This window comes from Amblyomma mixtum, chromosome 6, assembly GCF_055824585.1.
Source record: "Amblyomma mixtum isolate Tamu chromosome 6, ASM5582458v1, whole genome shotgun sequence".
NCBI lineage: Eukaryota > Metazoa > Arthropoda > Arachnida > Ixodida > Ixodidae > Amblyomma > Amblyomma mixtum.
Genome location: NC_143017.1, coordinates 30,954,099 through 30,974,944, shown reverse-complemented (window position 1 = coordinate 30,974,944; position 20,846 = coordinate 30,954,099). Strand labels below are relative to the sequence as shown.

Sequence of the window (20,846 nt, the reverse complement as noted above, 5' to 3'; positions counted from 1 at the left end):
GCCGGCGAGAGCGGACACCCCTGCCGCACTCCCCGCGTCGCAGAAAACTCGCCGGCGACCGCGCCGTTCAGACAAAGCTGGCTTGTCGGGCCACTGTAAAGCTCCAGGATAACTGCCACAAACTCTGCAGGCAGGCCAAAGCAGCACAGCACGGCGAAAAGGTAGTCGTGCTCTATGCTGTCGAACGCTTTGGTCTGGTCAACCAAAACAAATGCTCCACTGACCTGTTTCGCGCACGTGTCAGCGTGAGCGAGGCGAAAACAGATCGCCCCGATACGGCTCAAGACTGAAATGGGCTGACCAAGTCGCCTAGGAAAGCCTGCAACCGCCTGACAAGTAGTGTGGCGACCAGCTTGTAGTCGCTGTTGAGGAGAGTGATGGGCCTCCAGTACCCGGGCTGCAATGGTGACATGCCGTCCTTCAACAACAACACAATCCGGCCCACACTGAAAGAGGCCGGTTTCTGCCGTGACACCAAGAGTCCGTTCACCAGCCGGAGCAGCAGGCTCCCGAGGGTGTCAAAGAAAACGGAATAAAAACCTGCCACTAGACTGTCAGGACCCGGGGCGGTGGACTAATCCATAGCCCGCAGGGCTTCACGGACTTCCTCCAACATCGCCAGAGAATAAAGTGCACTGCAGGCCTCGTCTGAGAGCTGTGAAAGCGGACGGCAGAAAGCTGCGACCGCATCTTCAAAGTCGCCACGCGCTGCCAAGCTGCGTGTCGACCAAAGGGCCGCAAAGTGCGAAACGAAAACGCGCCAGACCTCGGAAGGCACCGTAGAAGACACTTCCTCGATACGAGGCGGCCGGCCGTTCCTCTCATTAAGCGAGCGTGCGTAGCCAAGATCAGCGGCATCATCAAGTGAGATGCTCTCGCTAAACGCGATGGGCGCGCGCTCTCCTGTAACACGCGGTGATACCTGACCTGCAATGTGTCGAGGTACTCGCGCATTGCAAAGGTCAACTCGCCTCCCTCCTTTACTATGCACATACAGCGCATTATGTCTTTGAGCGCACCGGTCAAGCAGACACGGCGCGCTTTCCCTGCACTGATAAGCACCTCGCGCCATGAAACCTTCAACGCGTTCCACACTCCAGGAGAAAAGTCTCTAATACCAGCAACAGAAGCCGCCAGTTGGACACAGACTTCTGCGAGGCACAAGTCATCGTGCAACACGGAGAGGTTCATGCACCACGTGAGGGGCGCATGGGCCACGTGACTTCCTCTGTCCTGCAGAGAAACTTCATTCCGCGACCCCCAAACATGACGGTAGACGACTTGTCGTCACTGTCCTCCTCCGCATCCGGGGAGAGCTCCACAGGACCGCCAGGCGCCTCAGGGTTCTCACGCGGCCCGGGTTCCTCACCAGGGCCCTACGACGACTTGGCAGCCACGGACGCAGCGGCCGCCGCGTATGACCGTGGCCCCACGCAGTCCGCCGTGGAGTGGCCTCCCCTGCAGCGCTTGCAAACGGGCCGGCAGCTCGCGGCGTCGTGCCCGTAGGCGCCGCACTTGGTGTAGCGCACCGCCGTGCAGGTTGCCCCGAAGTGCCCCTCCGCACTGCACTTCGAGAAGACGCGCCGCATGCCGCGGTACTCGAGCATAGCCCGAGTCCCGGCCACCACGAGGAAGTTCGGGGGAGGGCGGGTCATTTCCAGCTTCACCAGGCGGGTCCCATTTCCAATATGCTTCTTGCACTGGAAGGCCACCTCGGTAATCGAGTGTACCTTTCCATACGGCGAAAATGCAGCGGCGAGGGCATCGTCGCTCACGCACGGCGGAAGACGGTAGACCGTCACTTAAACCAAGGGAGCTCCTATCTGCTCCAAAGTACTTCTTTTCCGGCGATCAGCAGGGTGCCTCTCGCCACCAACTTGTTCGCGTGGGCCATGGAGGACACGGCTGCCAGGAACCGCACACCACCGAGGTGCTACAAATAGGACAGCCCCCCGACTCCGACCACCTCCTCGAGCAAGTCGATCAGGTGGTCAGCCGGAACAGGTTCCGGCACGTTGAATGTGAAGCACTGCGCCTTGGTAGGGCGCCCTGCAGGGCAGGGTCGCTCCATGCTTGCGACGGGGCCCGGGACATCGCGGCAGGAACCTGGCGCCTGGGCAGCACGACGGCAGGCAGGACCTCCGGGAACGCTGGAACACGAGGCGGTGGCCGAAAGCGGGGCGCCCGCCGGGACCAGCACACACGAAGATAACTATCGCGAGCGGAGCAGCAGCGCGATACAACCGCTCAGCCAAAAGGCCGAGAAGTAAGCCCAGGCCTGAAAACCCTCTGGATTGGCAGCAGAAGTGGCGCCACATCCCGGCGGACACCGAAACAGCAAGTTCTGTGGCAAGTGCGGGTGGCATCGAGGGCCGTCTGTCACGCCTGCTGGAAGATGTAGCTTGGCAGGAAGTACTTTCATAGATAACACTCATTATCTTCCTAACACCAGCTTAAACCCATGCTTTCCAAAATATTCACACATGCTTTTATTGATACTGTAGCATTCTGAAAGTGGTTTGGCCACGGATCACAGAGTTGCCACGGCCGCAAAACTTGCGCAAAATGCGCGTCAAAGGACCACCATTCTGAGGAATGCGACGCAGCTCTACGCTGCGCTAATTGTGAAGGAGACCACGCTGCGTACTCCAGGGCGTGTCCGTCCTGGAAGAAGGAAAAAGAAATAATCACCATAAAGACAAAGGAAAATATATCATTTCGAGAAGCAAGAAAGCGGTTCGCACTCACGAACACTTTCTCTTTCACAGCAAAATCCAACTTCGCTGACGTGGTGCGCAGGGGCGGTGCACCACGCAGCACTCCGGCACCTGCCGCGGCCACTTCCACCGCGCCTGTGGCAGGGCCATCCACGCCCCAGGCAGGGACAGCGAAGGCTGCTCTGCCAACCCCAAAGCAGGGAATGCCGGCCCATGGGCCAGCATCCCGCAGGACTTCCCCCCGTCGGGGGAGGCCTGAAACCCACACGCCCGTGGCTTCACCGCGGTCTTCCAGCGCCTCTGACGAGGTGATGGATTTAACCCCCAGCCTGCCTGCTTTACAGCGGCGGAACAGCTCTCTTGAGCGAAAAAAAGATAGGGCCCTTATAACGGGTCCAGAAAATAAGTAAACCCCAAACATAAACATGGCTTTTCTAGTTCAATGGAACTGTAGAGGACTGTTGAAGAATTACAATGATATAACAGTTATTTTAGCGTCAATGTTGCCGGTAGCTCTATGTCTACAGGAAACAAATCTTGGTCCACAACACATGAATATCCTGAAACATTATAAAACATTTAGACGAGATCGCGAGCTGGCAAATAGACTCTCAGGAGGCGTCGCGATTGTCGTTCAACGCGGCGTCCCTGCTCAAGAGATCAGACTCAAAACAAAACTGGAGGCAGTTGCGGTCAGCATTGTCAGCTACAAAACTATAACTATCTGTTCTGTATATCTTCCTCCACATATAACATTAACAGTCCGTGACCTACAGGAACTCATCAATGAACTGCCAGAACCATACCTTGTAGTCGGGGATTTTAACGCTCACTCCCCTTTTTGGGGCAGCGAACGCTGTGACGCTAGGGGTCAGATGATCGAAGATTTTATTCTCACAAATAATATGTCTTTTAAATACAGAAAAGGCTACGTACTATTCCCCAACGTCTGGAAGAATGAGCTGTTTAGACTTGTCTTTTAGTTCACCATCTGTTTTTAACGATTTTAAATGGGATGTTTTAGACAACCCGTATGGGAGTGATCACCTACCAGTTTTTATTAGCCTATCATCCTCACCTGCCATCCTCCCATCTAAACCACGACGATGGAAGCTCCATTTAGCTGACTGGGCATTATTCAGCGAAAAAGTCAGTTTACAAAGCATTTTCGCAAAGACACTTAGCGTAGACGAACTGAATGAAATTCTCACGAAGTGTATCATCGAAGCTGCACGCCTAGCTATTCCCCAGTCCACAGGAATGGTGCGCCAGAACCACAAGGCTTGGTGGACTCAAGAATGTAGGATAGCGAAAAAACATCAAAAAAAGCCTGGGGTGTTTTTCGAAGGTATCCAAGTCACGAGAATCTCGTCAGTTTCAAAAAGGCAAAAGCTAAAGCCCGATACATACGTCTTAACGCTGAAAAAACTTCTTGGCAAAGTTACGTGTCCTCCATAAACAGCACAATAACATCTAAAAAAATGTGGGAGCAGGTTAGAAAAATAAATGGCACCTACTCCCCATTCACAGTTCCTCTTCTAACAGACCCCTCTGTACAGACGAGCATTAAAGAACAAGCAGACATTATGGGCCAACATTTTTCAACAGTTTCCAGTTCGTCACATTACACACAGTCATTCTTAGCGTACAAAAACGCAATCGAAAAACAAAGGCTCCCTACGGCAGGCAGCACAAAGGAACCCTACAATGATTTGATTACACTTCAGGAAATTCAGAGAGTACTGTCTATAGGTAAACAAACTGCACCAGGTCCCGATGAAATTCATTATGAAATGCTGTCTCATCTATCTGGACCCTCTGTAGAAGTTCTGCTACAATTTTTTAACAAAATATGGGTGGAAGGAAAAATACCAGCAGCTTGGAAAAAAGCTATTGTTGTTCCATTCCTAAAAGCAGGAAAACCACCAACCTCCCCTGGCAGCTACAGGCCAATAACTCTTACAAGCTGTCTAGCCAAATCTTTTGAAAGTGTTCTCAATATTAGGTTAATGTTTATTTTAGAATCTCGTGAGCTTCTTGATGTCCACCAGTGCGGTTTTAGAAAAGCTTGCTCCACAGTTGATCATCTCGTCCGCCTTGAAAACACGGTCCGAGAGGCGTTTATACACAGACAACACTGCCTTGCTGTCTTCTTCGATATGGAGAAGGCATATGACACAACATGGAGGTTCGGGATTCTTCGTGACTTGGCAGAGCTTGGCATGCGCGGGAGAATGCTAAAATGTTTAAGCGACTTTGTGTCGAACCGTTCATTCCAAGTTCGTCTCGGTTCTACCCTCTCGAAGAATTTCATCCAGGAGAATGGAGTGCCTCAGGGATGCATTTTAAGTACTACATTGTTCATAGTAAAGATGAATTCTTTATCCAAAATAATTCCACAGTCCATTATGTACTCAGTCTACGTCGATGACCTCCAAATTTCGTGCACATCATCTAGTTTATCAACTTGTGAAAGACAAATACAGCTTACCATAAACAAATTAGCAATCTGGGCTGACAGAAATGGTTTTAGGTTTTCCCCGCAAAAAACAGTTGCCGTTCTTTTCTCACTCCAAAGAGGACTGCAGATTGATCCCACCCTCCGCTTAAATGGAGCCGTACTTCCAGTAAAACAAGAACACAAATTTTTAGGCCTAACTTTCGACAAAAAGCTCACGTTCCTACCGCACATAAACACCCTAAAAAAAGAAAGCAACGCAATCCCTGAATATACTTAAAGTGCTGTCACGAAAACGCTGGGGTTCTGATAGGATGTGCCTATTGCACATCTATCGGTCAGTAGTGCGCTCGTCCTTAGACTATGGATGTATAGTATACGGGTCTGCGAGGCCATCGTACCTTAAAAAGCTAGATCCAGTACAGAACCTTGGTTTGCGCCTCGCAACTGGGGCGTACAGAACATCCCCTGTAAATAGTCTTCATGTAGAAGCAAATGAGCCACCCCTCAACATAAGGAGAACAATGCTTACCTGTGCTTATGTACTTAAAATAAGGTCGTTGCCAAAGCATCTGTGTTACGCCATAGTTACCAAATGCCCATCCAGAATACTCTTTACCAATAAACCTCAAGTTGTCAGACCACTCCTGCTCCGCTTCGAGGAAAAATGTCAAGAAATAAACATACTAGACGCACTTCCCGATCCTGCATGGAGACCTGAGCCGTTGCCACCTTGGTACACATTTCCTGATGTATGCGATTTCACACTAACACACATTCACAAGAGGCATACCCCACAGGAATACATACAGCAAGAGTTTTGTGCAGTACAAGAAAAATACAGGAATTATGCCGATTTCTACACGGACGGTTCTAAAACAGCACTATATGTAGGGAGTTCGATAGTACAAGGTAAATGGGAGAAAGTAGTCAGGCTGCCCCAGTGCGCTTCAATTTTCACAGCAGAATGCTTCGCCATTGCTGTAGCAGTAGATCACATAATCAAGAAAAACATAAAGAACAGTGTTATCTACACTGACTCCCTCAGCGCAATTACAGCAATAAACCCCAAGAATGCAGTCGAACCCATAATAGGAAACATAATACACAATACGATAAAAGCTCACACACAAGAACGTACAATAAAGCTCTGCTGGGTTCCTAGTCACGTCGGAATCAGCGGAAACGAGAGAGCTGATGCATGTGCCGCACTTGCCTGCAATCGTGAAATAAAACAAGTAAACATACCGCATAGGGACTGCATGAGGTTGGTTCTAAATAAACTTAGAGGGAAATGGCAAGCTTCATGGGACAACGAGGTTAACAACAAGCTGCACTTGGTAAAGCCCGTCTTGTGTGAATGGAAGACCTGCAGGCACCAGGAACGGTTTATGGAAATAATTTTATGTCGTCTCCGCATTGGTCACACACACATTACACATAATTTCTTACTAACGAAACAAGACAAACCACTCTGTGAAAGATGTGGAGGCGAGCTCACAATAAATCATATTTTACTCTCATGTTCATACCTCGGAAAACTAAGGAAAAAACACTTTATTAAGTTTTATAAAGAATGCATTCCTTTACACCCTGCGTTGCTCTTAGGTGAAACTGCCATTGTTAACCCGTCTTGTGTTTTTAGCTTTTTAAAAGAAGCAGGTCTTCTTGAGAAACTGTAAATTTTAATCGATTGTTTCGCTTTTTATACAATACACTTCAGCCTTGTTCTCTTCCTCGAGAAGAAGTCTGAGGTCTTTATTTGATTGGCTGGGAACCTCAATTTCCTTGCCCAGCCAAGGACCGCTGATGAGGTTACCCGGCCTCCTTAAAAGCTTTTACTTGTAGATCTAAAATTTCTTCTCTCTCTTATTACTCGGTACAAGAAGAAATATCCTATACCTTGAGCTTGGCGCATGATAGCCTTAGCTGCTTATGCGCCATTAAACCCAACACAACACAACATACTTATGCGTGTGACTTCTATATATTCAGGATAGTGTTAACAGGACTGCTGGTTCATCTTAAACACCAAAGCTGTCAACTTTAAGTTACAGTATAGAGATGCCAGAAATGACAAAAGCCATCACTGCTTTTCTGTTTTCCTTCGGCATTCTTCGGCCTAACTTCAGATTGGTCTTTTCCAAATTTCTGTTGCCGGTCAATGCCTCAGTTAATTTCTTTCTTTGAAAGCAGACTGGCAGTGATGTAGGTATGTTTTACTGAACATGTTGATAGTCAGCAACAAATAGCACTCTAAAATTCAGCATAAGCTGAGTGGTATGAACATCAGTTAACTGTTAGCAATGCTCACTTTTGCTTGCTACCTTGGGAACTGGTCGTCGTTACATTCAGTTATCCTACATTTTACTTATCAGTGAAAATAACTTCAGACATTGCTTTAAAGGGTCAGTCTACTCACCGAGATGAGTGTATAAATAATGGCATATTCTGATAGTTGGCACCCTATAACATCAATAACGAGGGGTCTGCGCCCGGTTTAGGCAGGAATTTATATTTTATTTCGGCGTTAAAAGTCGCGTAAAAAAGCATGGTGGCGACCCCAGATGTTCATTTTGTTCAAGAAAGTGGTAGTCTTTTTTTGTAGAAGCATAAGTGAATATACTACGTACCATTTTTATGCCCCAATGTCAGAGAAACGCAAGTTTTTTTCTAGTAAACTGTAGAAGGCGTACCGCTCGCTTTTTCTGTAAATCACATGAATATTTATAGTTGCACGTACGCAAAACGCAGGCACATTCCCACTTTTAGTTCAGCGTATGCTAGCAGAGACGCAAAAATAAACAGCCTATAGTGGCGCCATCTGGTCGTCAGGACGGGAACCATTGCTGTAAACAAACCGACTCTCCACTTAAGCCTAGAAGGGGCAGAATCGTCACTCTAATTATTAAAATAAAGCAAATTTATCTCTTATATGTTTTCTTATAGGCGAGATGAGACGAAGCGAAAGACAGGCGCCCCATTTATGGCCAGTGAACGCACTGAAAAAGGCAGCAACAACGAGAATTCAGTCCGAAGCGAGAGGTCCGGCTTCGACGGGCGCCGCCATGTTTGTCGCCGCGCGGCGGGAATCCAGATGGTTGCCAGATGAGACTACCATCTCATACAGATGTGTTCCCACATTAATAAATTCTATTTTAAAATGTTCTACCGCTCTCCTTGGCACCACAGCTGGCTAAACGGTAATTTGAGTAAAGAGCTATGGGTTGCCGCAAAGAAAATATGGTCGATAAAATTCAGTAGACTGACCCTTTAAGGCTGTATCAGAGAACATATGCATTTATAACTGTCACACACTTAAACGGCTTATTTTTAATTTCATTTTATTGCACGACATCATAGCTCCTTACTAGAAATTCAATTTTACAAATTTTGCTTGAGATGTTAGCATTTGCTCGAGATAAAAGCCGGGAGCCGTGGCCATGTAAACCCTCCAAATTGGTTCTTGCATTTACTCTGCCTGTAATCCAGTTTACTGGCTCCGATATCTCATTATATTTATATTAATGAGAATGGCATGTACAGGCTTTTATGCAATACAAAGGCACCCACTTTGTTTTGTATTCACAGCAATATTTGAGAATGCTTTGGAGTTGCACAGAGTATATGCCAGCTTGTTTTGTACATGGCAACAATGACATGGCCTTCAGGAGAACTTCCCATGCTTGTTTTCAACGCTGCATTCTGGCTTGTGCAACTGCAATATGAGCTCAGGAAGGAATGCTAAACCACACCTTGATGGCCCGCTGTCACTGTGCAGAACAAAGCCATGCACTTTTAGCCCAGTGATTCACGTCTTAAGCCCCTTTGTAGCCACATAGTGCTTTTTCTATTTTGGCTTTAATAATGGCCTGAAAAACATAACAAAAATAAATCGCTATTGTTGCATTTTTACTGTTCTGTGAAATGCAGAACTGCTTTAATTACAACTGATTTTACCTGTTCCAATTAACTGGAGACATAATTTCTCATGTCCATTAGCATTTGTGTTTGACAGCTGTGTTGTGCTAAATTGTGAATGTTAAATGCATGCACAATTCACACACATGCCTTATATATTGAAGAGGTAAGCATGCCTTTTGCAATAACAGTATGGGAGCCAAGGAGAAAGCCGTTTACATATTACAGTGACTGTGCAAAATTCTTGAGAACAGCTGGAAGTCCAATTATTGCTCGCTTTCAGTCCAAGCGGACTGAAAGCGAGCAGTCCGCTCGCTGGCGGATCCGCCCAAAAAACGGTCATACAACGGCCTTAACACGCCCAGAGCGAGCGAGCCAAGGACGAAAGAGAGAGAGGGAGAGGGGCAGCTGCCAGGGGCGGTAGAGTAAAGTAGGTCGAGGAGAGAGTCTCGTCGGACAGAGCGCCCGGTGAGACGAGAAGAAAGGAGGGACGGTGAAAAAGGTGACAAAAAAATTACATGCACACTTCTCGTCGGAAAGGACGAGCCAAATAAAGACAAACCCCAAAAAATAAAATATATCATGCACACTTCTCGTCAAGCGACAAGCCAAATGAGGAAAGAGAAAAAGACACAGAACAATAGCATGCACACTTGATCATGCAACAATAAGCATGCAGCATGCAACGATGGTCCGCGCAGGCAGCACGAACCGTATCGCCAGGTGACGGCCAACCTCGCAAAGAACCAGCGAGTCCTCGGCGGGCCCAGTCAGGCTGCACCCGGCAACGACTAAAAAAACATACAAAAAATGCAAAAAAACACAACAAAAGGCGCAGCACGAAGAACAGATACGCAAAAGTGCAGCCTGGCGTGCACCCAGACTACACTTTGATCTTTACTGCATACATAAAGGGAAGTTTATTGTAACGCCAAACATTACACAAACAAATGAGACATTGCAATTCGAAACAAACAGCAAAGAGCCATAAAAACCTCCCGATACAAGTACACTCGAGTAAAATCGAAAACTACACATAAGCACATATACACATACCGGGTATCCCTGTCACCAAGTAAACTATGAAGCTAACAAATAGTAATTAAATGGGGGGGGGGGGTTCGGCCCCCTAAACTATGTCTTGGTTAAACATCACATCAGCGGGGGAAAGAGAGCTCGGCATGAGACCTCTTGTCCCTGGTACAAGCATCGTGGCACAAAACAAACAAGCATTACTCTAATAAAGCAGAGCTGGCAGGCCAACTCTGCCATCTCGTACAACATAAAACCTTGTATGCCAGCGCTGCAGAAACCGCTCCTCTCCGTCTAGTGCGAGTCGGTCAGACAAGTATTGCCACAAGAGGAGGCGGAGGTTCTGCAGCGCTGAATACATTGCTCTCGCCTACATTGCCTGCGGGCTTTGGCCAGGCAGCGACGTCGCCACAGCACAAACAATGCGCAAACAAATACCAACTTGCCAAAGTGGCTCCGCGGTTGTCGGACCCCTGGGCCGACCCGTACAGAAAACATTCGCTGCATCAGCCGCCACATTACTTTGGCGACTGGGCACTGGAAGAAAGTGTGGCGCGCCGTTTCAGGGGCGCCATAGTTCGGACAACGGTTGTCCGGCACGACCCCCCAGGAAGCGAGTCGCGATCGGGTGGGCCACTCATAGGCGCAGACCTGCGCGGGCAGTCGACTTGTAGGCCACGTTCGCCACTTGCTTACTGCTGTGTGGCGTTGGTCGTCGGGACCCAGCCTCGCGCAGGCGGTTAGCTCACTGAGGCTCGACGGGGATGTCTCCATGAGGTCTACGTCGGGCAGGTCGGCCTCGACTGCCCTCTTGAAACCGGCCGCGGCTCTGTATAAAGGTAGCGGTCGCTCTGCTTGCGGGCCTGAATGGTGACCCGGGGTGAAAGCGCGTCGCGCTGTGCTGAGCCAGTACAGCAACAGCGAATGCCCCGGGTACGCCTTGTCGTCAACGAGCGCTGCGACTAACTTGGCACTGAAAGCGCGGGCGACTGTCGCCACGCAAGGTAGCCCCAGTCCGCCCCGAGACATTGGGAGTTGGCAGAGGTTGCGGGCGACCTGTGTGGTGCCGCCGTCCCAGATGAAAGCGTCCACAAGGGTCGCGAGGCGGGCCGCTGTGCAGCGCGGCATGTCCACGATGCGCGCAACATAATAGGTGTAAGCGCAGGCCTGGCTTTTAACTAAGGCTAGCTTCGCCTCCATCGAGAGATCGAAGCGCGCGGCCCTCGAAAGTGCCTGTGTTGTCCGATGTACCGCCTCGTCCCACGTCCGAGGCGATACCCCACCGCTGTCAAAGAGAGCGCCCAGAACACGGACGCCGTCCACAAAGGGAATGCGAACTGGGAGCGGGTCCAGAAAATGTCCAAAGCGAAGACCATGGCTCTTCTCGGCGTTAAGCTGGGCGCCTGACAAAGACGCGTAGCCGTCGAAAGTAGCGAGGAAGCATGCCAGGCTCGACGTGTCCCGCAGAAACAAAGAAATGTCGTCGGCGTAAGCCGAGACGACAACCGTCTCTTGCCCTGCCATGGGGAAGCCACAGATGCGATGGTTAGTGGCCACGCTTCGCGGCAACGGGTCCAGCGAGAGAGCGAACAGCGCCGGAGACAAGGGGCACCCCTGGCGCACACCGCGTGTCACCTGCAAAGGTGCGCAAACTGAGCTGTTCACCACGAGCTCCGCGGTGAGGCCCGAGTACATATCCTCCACCCTGGCAACAAAGTTGCTCAGCAACCCAAAACAACGCAACACGGAAAACAAGTACTGTTGCTCCACCCGGTCAAATGCCTTGGCTTGATCTAACGAGATAAACACCCCGCCAGTCCCCTTCGCGTGTGCGTAGGCAAAGGCGTCTCGCGTGAGTCTTAGAGACGTGAAGACCGAACGGCCCGGCGCAGCGCAAGACTGGTAGGGGCTGACGAGATGCGGCAGGACAGGACGCAAGCGTCGGAACAAGAGCGATGCAACCAGCTTGTAGTCCGTGTTCAGCAGGGTAATTGGGCGCCATGCCGACGGGCACGCCGACGTCATCCCCCGCTTGGGCACCAACACAATGCGACCCCCGGCAAAGGAAGCCAGTTTAACACCTTCACCGAGAAAGGTGTTGACCATCTCGGTGAGAAGGTCGCCTAGCACGTCAAAAAGGCATGGTAGAAGCCGGCGACCAGTCCATCTGGCCCCGGCGCCGACGTGTGATTCATAGCGCTTAAGACGCATAATACCTCCTCCTTAGTCGCCGCTTGACACAGATCGGCTTCTGCCTTGTCGGGAGGGTGCGGAAGGGAGCCGCAGAAGGCGGCGACATCTTCATGAAAACTGACTCGTTCACACGTGCCTTGCGACGCGGAGGCGCTCGCGAAATGGTCTCGGGAGACGATTCCAATCGCGCGAGGTTCATCGGAAACTACGCCGTCTGGCATGGTGACGCTTTCGATACGGGGTGCCTATTCGTTCTTATGGCTTCTGCTGTTGGCATGTCTCATGTCGGCGGAGTCCTCTGAAGGCAAGCGGAGGTCCGCCGCAATACGGGAAGCCTGGGACCCTTCCTCGGGAATGCGCTGATAGCGAACACGCAGGGTCTCGAGATACTCCCTCATCGCGAAGGTGAGTTCACCCGCCTGCCTGACAATGTGCATACGACGCAACACGTCGTTGAGCGCCGCCGTGTTTCGCCTGCGTCTCTCTTTTCCTGCTCGAACAAGCATATCGCGCCATTGCGCCTTGAGGTCGTCCCACATTGCTGGAGAGACCTCCTCGATCTCCGCAATGGAGCTAGCCAACTCCGCGCGGATGTCGCGAACGCTGATAGCATCGTTGCGAAGCGATGCGTCCATCCGCCAAATTGCGGAGGTCGCCGGTCGCCCAGGGGCACACCTCAAAGCTGTGCTGACGGGAAAGTGGTCGCTAAGACTCCCCGACACGGTGACGACGTTGCACGACACCAGGGCGTGGACGAGAACGCCCGGCAGGTGGACACGATCTAAGCGACTGGCGCTGCGGCCCCTGACGTGCGTGGCCGCGAAAAGGTCGCCGTGCATCAAAACCAACGCGTCGTTGAGGTTAAGCTTAGAGTGACTGGAAAAAATTTCAGAGTATCGCAAAGGTCGGAATTTGACTGGCAACACTGAGCGGCCACTGCGATTTACCTTCCAAGCCGACTGCGTCGCAGGCAGGTCGCCGTGTTGGAAGAGCTTGATAATCGGCGACGTATCGGGTTGAGTGTTCACTGAAGCGCAAATACTTCGTGCTCGGAGACAATGGTTGCTCAGAAGAGAAAAATATTGTTATTTTGTGCGAAGTAATTCAGCCGGCGGTTGTTTTGCTCCGCGGTTGCGTTTGCTGCAGGAACTGTGCTATGATTGTGAGCAGCATCTTAGCGCTGCTATCGGGAGCTTGTGCACGCCTTTTTTCCCCTTCCGCGGAGCAAGCCATGAAGGAAACATTTCGCCACTCCGAGCAGCAAAGAGACAAGCTCGTGCTTTTGGGCAGTGAGCATCGTGGACCGCCATAGGACTGCCGTCTCGTTCAAGCAGGACGAAACTACTTGACATTAGCTTCTTCTTCCCATCCACTCTAGGCTTCTCGAAGTCTTCAGCACAAAAGTGGGCCTGCAAATGTTTGTTCTTCAGTTAAAGAGATGCTGGTCACCTGTATGCTGGGTTGCCAAAGTAGGCTCCCAGGACTATTTCGAGTGAAGCCCTGTTTCAAATATGTGGAACAAGAAAAACATGGAAGATAGCTTTAACAATAAGTTGAAACACCCAAATAAAGAGGCGAAGAAAAAGAATACGTTATAAAGGTTTCTATGTTTACGCAGTGGCACTTAAAATAGCTCATTTTGGACGTAAACACGCATGTCACTGCAAACACGGAGCTTCAAGGATTGCTATCATTTGACCCATTTCTATTTTTCTACCAGTCCCAACACAACTGAATAGAAAGCGGCCGTTATGTGAACGTAAGACATGCCCGACCATGCTTTTATTGACCGCGATCGTCACGGTCCGCGAAAAACAAGTGCGATGGGTCGAATGACTCGAGGCGCGGAAAGATCGTGCGAGTGCTTGGTGCACGTTAGGACGTGGAATTCTCGCGCGATAAATGTGCCTTTGCGTGCCACAAGCACGGAATAGTCGGAAGAGCCGCTTTTGTTGAGTAACAAGCGCGTACACGTGTACCCGCGTCAAGCAGGCAAGCCGCGAACGATCCCTGCGCGACATGCGCGACGGTCTTGGTGTGAACTCCTATTTTCTTAGCGTCCTATCGCTAACACCGCGTGCACTGCGCTTACCTTCTAAAACAGCCCCAAAAAGCACTAGCAAGGTGCAATTACCTCGCACAAGCGTGTGTTTTTTGAAGGCTTGAAGTTCTCCCGGCCGATTCTGTGCAACCACGCAGAACGACGCTCTCGGTCATTTTTCCCGGTCGGAATCGAGAAAAAAGTCTTTCCGGACTCGGCTCGGTTGCTGCATCAGAAGGCGCAGCAGCCAGGCATGATTTCTTCAGTATCAAACACGAGAGCGACAGTTGCAACGCGAGAAACGTTGGGAACCTGCGCTCTTCTCAGCCGGCCCGACCGGCGCTTGGAAGGTATATGGCACCCCAAGATCACGTGGTACGGTTGGGCCAATGACCGCGTCGGCGGCGCGGAGAAAAGAAATGCGGTACTCTGAAATTTTTTCCAGTGACTCTAGTTAAGCTGCCAGACCAGCTTGCCTAATTCTTTTGCATCATAGTTCGACTCTCCTCTGCCCGGGCTCTCGATGTCGCGCAAGGTATCCAGGACGCAGTTGAAGTCGCCCAACAACACATGTGGCGCATCCTCAAGAAGGTGCGTGGCGACTGAGTGGAAAAAGTCATTCGTGAGTGCACGCGTTACAGGCGTTAGGTTCACGAAACGGGTCTTCCGCCCGTCCAGCCAGAGGTCGACGACCAACACGGCCATCGTGTCTCAAAAGTACAGTGCGCTCCCGTTCAGAACGCCGGGTTAAGGAAAACGGCACCCATGCCACAACACTGTGAGGTGCAAGCCACTCGCCGCCTGGAACAGCCAAACTCATAAGTGGCCTGGCAACCCTGACTGTCTCCGTGCGTTCCCTCTCGGAGTGCCGAGGCGGGGAGAGAGCCTTCAGCCGCGAGCGGAGACGCTGCCGTCTGTATTTGAAGCCTTTTGTTTGTAACTGTTCGACGGTAGAATAAATACATCCGTGCTCACATATGGCGCAGTCGACGTCCCGAACCTCGGTGTAGCCCGCCCATTCGAAGCCGCAAGCCACTTCACCGAAAGCCAGAGTCAACGTGTGTCGAGCACCAGCAGCCGAAGCCCAACGCCCGTCTCACCGCCGCCGCCGCCGCCATGCCGCTCATAAACTGGGAGGAAGCCACCGCCTCGGACCTCGCTGGTTTTAGAATGGACTTCTTGCGAGATGAACTATCGCAACGTAATTTGGACAATACTGGTTCCAAGGACGAACTTATTTCTCGCATCCTTGCTGACACTGCCGCAAAACGAGTCCTGCTACCGGAAACAACTGGATCAGTCACCGAGACGCAGCCCGCTCCAACTCAAGGTGACCAGTTTTTCCAGCCTATGCCAGTGTTCAGCGCCGACCCCGTACAGAATATGCAGATTTTGACCGCCTACCTTCAAAATCAACTAGCTTTGTCACTGTCACAAGCCTCTACGAGAGCAGTGCACGTAACAACTTTGCCGGACTTGTCATCAACGCTTCCGACATTCAGTGGCGACGGAGGGTTATCCGTAACCCGATGGATAGACGATCTCGAGCGCACCCAACAGCTTGCCTCTTGGGAACCCGCTACCCTGCTAGCCATCGCCCTCTCAAAACTTCGTGGCCCAGCCGCTGACTGGAAGGAAATCACTGGCCACCAGCTAAAAACTTGGTCAGAGTGGAAGGAAGCGCTTATAGCGCAGTTCGGCGAGCGACTGTCGCTTATACAGTGGCAGGAACTTGTCGGTGCGCGTGAGCAAAGCCCCGGTGAGAGCCTGGTTACCTATACTTTCGCCAAGCTCAAGATAATTGGAAGGTGCCCGCTTTCATTGACTGACAAAGAGCGCATCGAATATTTAATTCAGGGCATCCGTGATGAGCAAGTGGCTACAGCGATCGTCGTTCAACGCCCGAAGACTGTCCAGGATTTCGTCAGCATCGCTTCAGAAGTTGATCGTGCCATGGACCACTCTCGCATGACTAGACTGACAAAGCCATCCGCGCCAATTTCAAGTCGACAGCCGCGTCCTGTCACCTCCAGTGCTACAGCCACGACCGAGAGCACTGCAGACATCCGCCAGCCTTCCCAACCTATAAATAGCACCTACCAGCAACCAAACCGTGCAAGGCTGCCGCCCTCAAGAATATCCAACCTGCCACCTGCTGACCAAGAACATCGGTACGAGGCAATCTCTTCCAAGTATGGTGCACCTGCCTACAGACGAGGGCAAGACCTAAGCGAAGCAGTATGTTATAGCTGCAAGGAAAAGGGCCATCTGGCTAGCAACTGCACTAAGAAAGGACAGCCCTCCCGAGACAAGACGCAAACAATCCCTAAAACGCCAACAGCTTGTGTTGGCCGCACTGAGGACCCTTTGCTTGGATCCATGCTCAGGTGTGCGGTTATCACTGCTCACGTCAAGGGCCTTGGAGAGATCAATGCCTTCCCAGACAGTGGTTCTAACGTCACTATCCTCGCTGCCAGCCTAGCTGAAAACCTCAGCATAGAGCCGTGGACAAAGCCACCCCTTCTCGTCGTAGGAGGAGCCTCCGTCGCGCCTCAGGGATCTGTCTTCTTGCAAATCAGCGTAGGCCCCCTCTCTGCAATTGTGGAAGCAGCAGTCCTTCAGAGAAATGCCCTTCCCCTTATCCTGGGAGAGGACTGGTTTTATGCTGCTCAAGCGGAACTTCATTTCAGACCACCACACCTTCCTGTTATCTGCCAGCCCTCTACAAACACTGTCGTGCTGTGCAAAGAGGAACTGTTACCGCGTATGTCCAATGCAGTGATACTTAAAACATCAACTTTGTCTCGCTTTGACCCACCGCATACCACCAGCGAACCCCTACAAGTGGATTTTGAACCAGACGAACACGAGCCCGTGTGGAGCAAGCTCAACAAGGCAGCCCAGTCTCAAACTCAGCCAGCAGACTACAAGAGCCCAGCCCAGCCAGCCTCATGCAGCGTATTTCCTTCTGAGCCATGTTCATCCACGCCCAACAGTTTCCCTGATATCATCATCGGGACCCAACTCAAGCCCGAAGAGCAGCAAGCAGTGAAGAAAATAGTGCACCGCCACTCACGTCTCCTTGCTACCAGCCCTGATGACATTGGCCTGTATGAAGGCATCGAGCACGAGATCAACTTACTGCCGGATGCAAAGCCTTATTGGAAGTTCCTCGAAGCCCAAACGGCATCTCTTCTTCAAAATGACATCATCCGTTCTTCATCTAGACCTTGGGGATTTCCTGCCATTGTCGTGACGCAGAAAGACAAAAAGAGCCGCTTCATCCCGAACTTCTCGAAAGTTGCCGCACCTCTGCAAGCTGTCATCCGAAAGGCTGACTTCGAGTGGACAGTTGAGTGTCAACAATCCTTTGAAGCCCTTCGTGCCGCACTTACAACAGCACCTATACTGGGACACTTCCACAATGAAACTGCTGTGCCTACAACCTCTACAAAAGATGCCTTGAAACATCTCCACTCAGTGTTTTACAGGTTCGGTGCTCCTGACCATTGTTTGTGTGACCATGCCAAGTCATTTGAATCACACCTGTTCAAGAACTTCATGCATATGCATGGTGTGAACATACACTTCGCAGTAGCTTACAGGGCAGCTAGCAACGGACTGGTGGAACGTGTCAATGCCACACTTGTGACCGTCCTCCGAAAACTGTGCAACAATGATCAGGCACTGTGGGTCTCCAAACTCGACCCAGTGCTAGTGGAGCCCACATGCGAAGCCGTGCAACCTATCCCGAGTCCTGATGAAGACAATGCCGAGCAAATGCCACCTGTGACCAATGAGCCGGATCAGCCAACTGGTTCAGCGAGTCAGCGACCTCAGCGTCACCGTGCACCACCCAGGCGACTGCTTGACTACGACTTTGCCAAAGTAGACTAATGTTCCTGTCCAAGAGGACTTGGACTTGCAGGCGGGGTGGGATGTGAGGTGCAAGCCACTCGCCGCCTGGAACAGCCAAACTCATAAGTGGCCTGGCAACCCTGACTGTCTCCGTGCGTTCCCTCTCGGAGTGCCGAGGCGGGGAGAGAGCCTTCAGCCGCGAGCGGAGACGCTGCCGTCTGTATTTGAAGCCTTTTGTTTGTAACTGTTCGACGGTAGAATAAATACATCCGTGCTCACAACACCACGAGTCCGTCAAAGAAAAGAATGCATCTACATAAAAACGGGAATGGAAAGCAATAACGTCTGCAGGGGTGCGGAAATTGCATTCCTGCAGAAACAAAACATCAACGTGTAACGCACGCGCAAGGTGGAGCACCTCCCGCTGCTTGTCAGGAGAGCGGAAACCTTGCACGTTAAAAGAAAGAAAACGAAACTGAGCCATCATAAAACTAAAGGGGGAAACAATACAACAAAGCTATACAACAGAGCAAGTGAACAAAACAAAACGTTGACGGACTCACGGCACAGTTCTGTGGGCAGAGTTTGTGGGTGCGTCCTTTCCTGGGCGTTGACAGGGCACACTCCGGCGGGGTGGCGTCCTGAAGTCCTGCAGGCATCCTGGTCGGCGGCGACGGGGCGACGATGCCAAAGGGGTGCAAGCGGCTGTGCAGCGGAAAAGTCCGGTCGATGCACGCGGCTGCGGAAAACACACACAGTCACACGCGCACCAACACATTCCACCACACAGACACCGTCCATCGTTCGCACACTGCGCCGGCGAGGCCAGCACGCCGACGAGATAAGGGCGCCGGGTGCGCGCCGCAAGTGCGGCGCCCGAGACGCCGCTGGGCAGGGAAGGAGGAGGGCCGTTAAGGCCAGGGGCCTCAGCGGAAGTCGCCATGGCTCCTATGTGGAGTCGTGCGCGATGTCCATCGCGCCTCCCTTCGTGTCATCTTTCTTGACCCGCTCCTTCGGGGCCGCAGACGACGAAGCGGCCACTGCGCTGTCCGACAAGGACATGGCGCGCTTGGTTTCTTCAGCGCCAAATGGTTGGGAAGCTTTGCGGCCTCCCTTACATGCCGGAGTCGCGGCACCAGTGCGCCTCTTGGGCAGGGCGGCAGGGGCACTGCCGGGCAGCAGTCGCGTCACGCTAACGTTGTCGCAGGCCTGGCTCAGGTCCTCCGAAGAGGTCGGCAGGTCGGTCTCCGACGAGCGGGTGCCGAATGAGTCGGCGCTCGGTTCGGACTGCTGGGGCTGACCCGCGGGCGGCAGGTCCTCGAACAACGCCGCCTCCAGGGACGGCATCACGGTCAGGTCCTTCGGGAGGCCTGAAGCACACGACGTGTCCGAGGAAGACAAGTCGTGTGCGTCGGAGGAGCACCCACACGACGTGTCTTCCTCGGACGTCGCATCGGTGCTCTACGGTGACGCGAGGGTCACCGTAGAGTTCGAGACGTCGTCGGCGTCGTCACGACGCGATTCAGCCTCATGCGGCAGGCTCGTGGGCTCGCATTCGGGGTCTAGAGGCTCCTTCGGAGGGTCCGGGGGTTCGCCCGGCACGCCAGGGGGGTCGTTGGTAGCCGCCGCCTCAATTTTATCCTGCGGGCTGGCAGCAGCACCTGCAGCAGCAGCGGCGTAAGAATGGGGGAGGACGCAGTCAGACGTCGCGTGGTGACCGCTGCAGCGCTTGCACGTCGCGCTGCACGACTCCGACTCATGTCTGAAAGCGGAGCAGCGCCCGCACTTCACCGCCTTGCAGGCTGCTCCGAGATGGCCCTCCGCTCCGCACAGCGAGCACACGCGCTTCATTCCTCGATATTCGAGCATAGCACGGTGACCCGCGACGGAGAGGAAGTTGGGCAGCTGACGTTGCATGTCCAGCTTGACGAGGCGGCATCCGTTCCGGATATGACCCCGGCTCTTGAAAACGGGCTCCGTGATTGCCCACACCTTGCCGTAGGGAGCCAGGGCTGCAGAAAGGGCGTCTTCGGTGAAAGACGGCGGCAGACGGAAAACCGTCACGAAAACCACTGGTGCGGCCATCTGCACCAGCGGCACTTCTTTACCGGCGACGGAGAAGCACCCCGCCGCCACCATCTTCGAGGCTTGCGACATCGTGCTTACAGCACACAGGTAATGGGTTCCGCCGAGGTGCTGCAGATACTGCAGCCCCCCGACACCGACGACCGCCTCGAGCGAGTTGATCAGGTCGTCTGCCGGAACAGGCTCTGGCACCACGAAGTTAAAGCATTGCGGCTTTGTGGGGCGCGTTGCGGGTGGCGGGAGATCCATGGCCACGCCCTGGGCGCCGCGGCAGCAGGCCAGGCGCTGGGGCACGGATGGCTGTACCTCCGGGAATGCTGGAGCACGGGGTGGCGGCCGAGAACGGGGCGCCCGCCGGGACCAGCACACACACGGAAAAACGATCGCTAGCGGATTTAAGAGAAATTTATTGGACCCCAATATATACACGAAAAAGGGACCACAGTCCCTCACAAAAAACGAAAATACAGCGCAGCGACTAGTGTCGCCCTATAGAACTAGGCACTGAAATAATACAATAAAGCGACAATAGTCGCCATGC

The 20,846-nt window shown here is 52.3% G+C and overlaps 1 protein-coding gene across 1 annotated transcript; it reads right to left on the bottom strand.

Annotated features, from left to right (window-relative positions):
- Positions 1-19,681: 19,681 nt before the first annotated feature.
- Positions 19,682-20,554, bottom strand: LOC149338715 (uncharacterized). The gene has a single exon (XM_089550782.1). It carries the CDS (start codon positions 20,552-20,554, stop codon positions 19,682-19,684), a length of 873 nt encoding a protein of 290 aa, XP_089406908.1.
- Positions 20,555-20,846: the final 292 nt, after the last annotated feature.

Coding starts and splice junctions, on each gene's coding strand:
- LOC149338715 (XM_089550782.1), bottom strand. CDS start 20,554: ATGGATCTCCCGCCACCCGCAACGCGCCCCACAAAGCCGCAATGCTTT.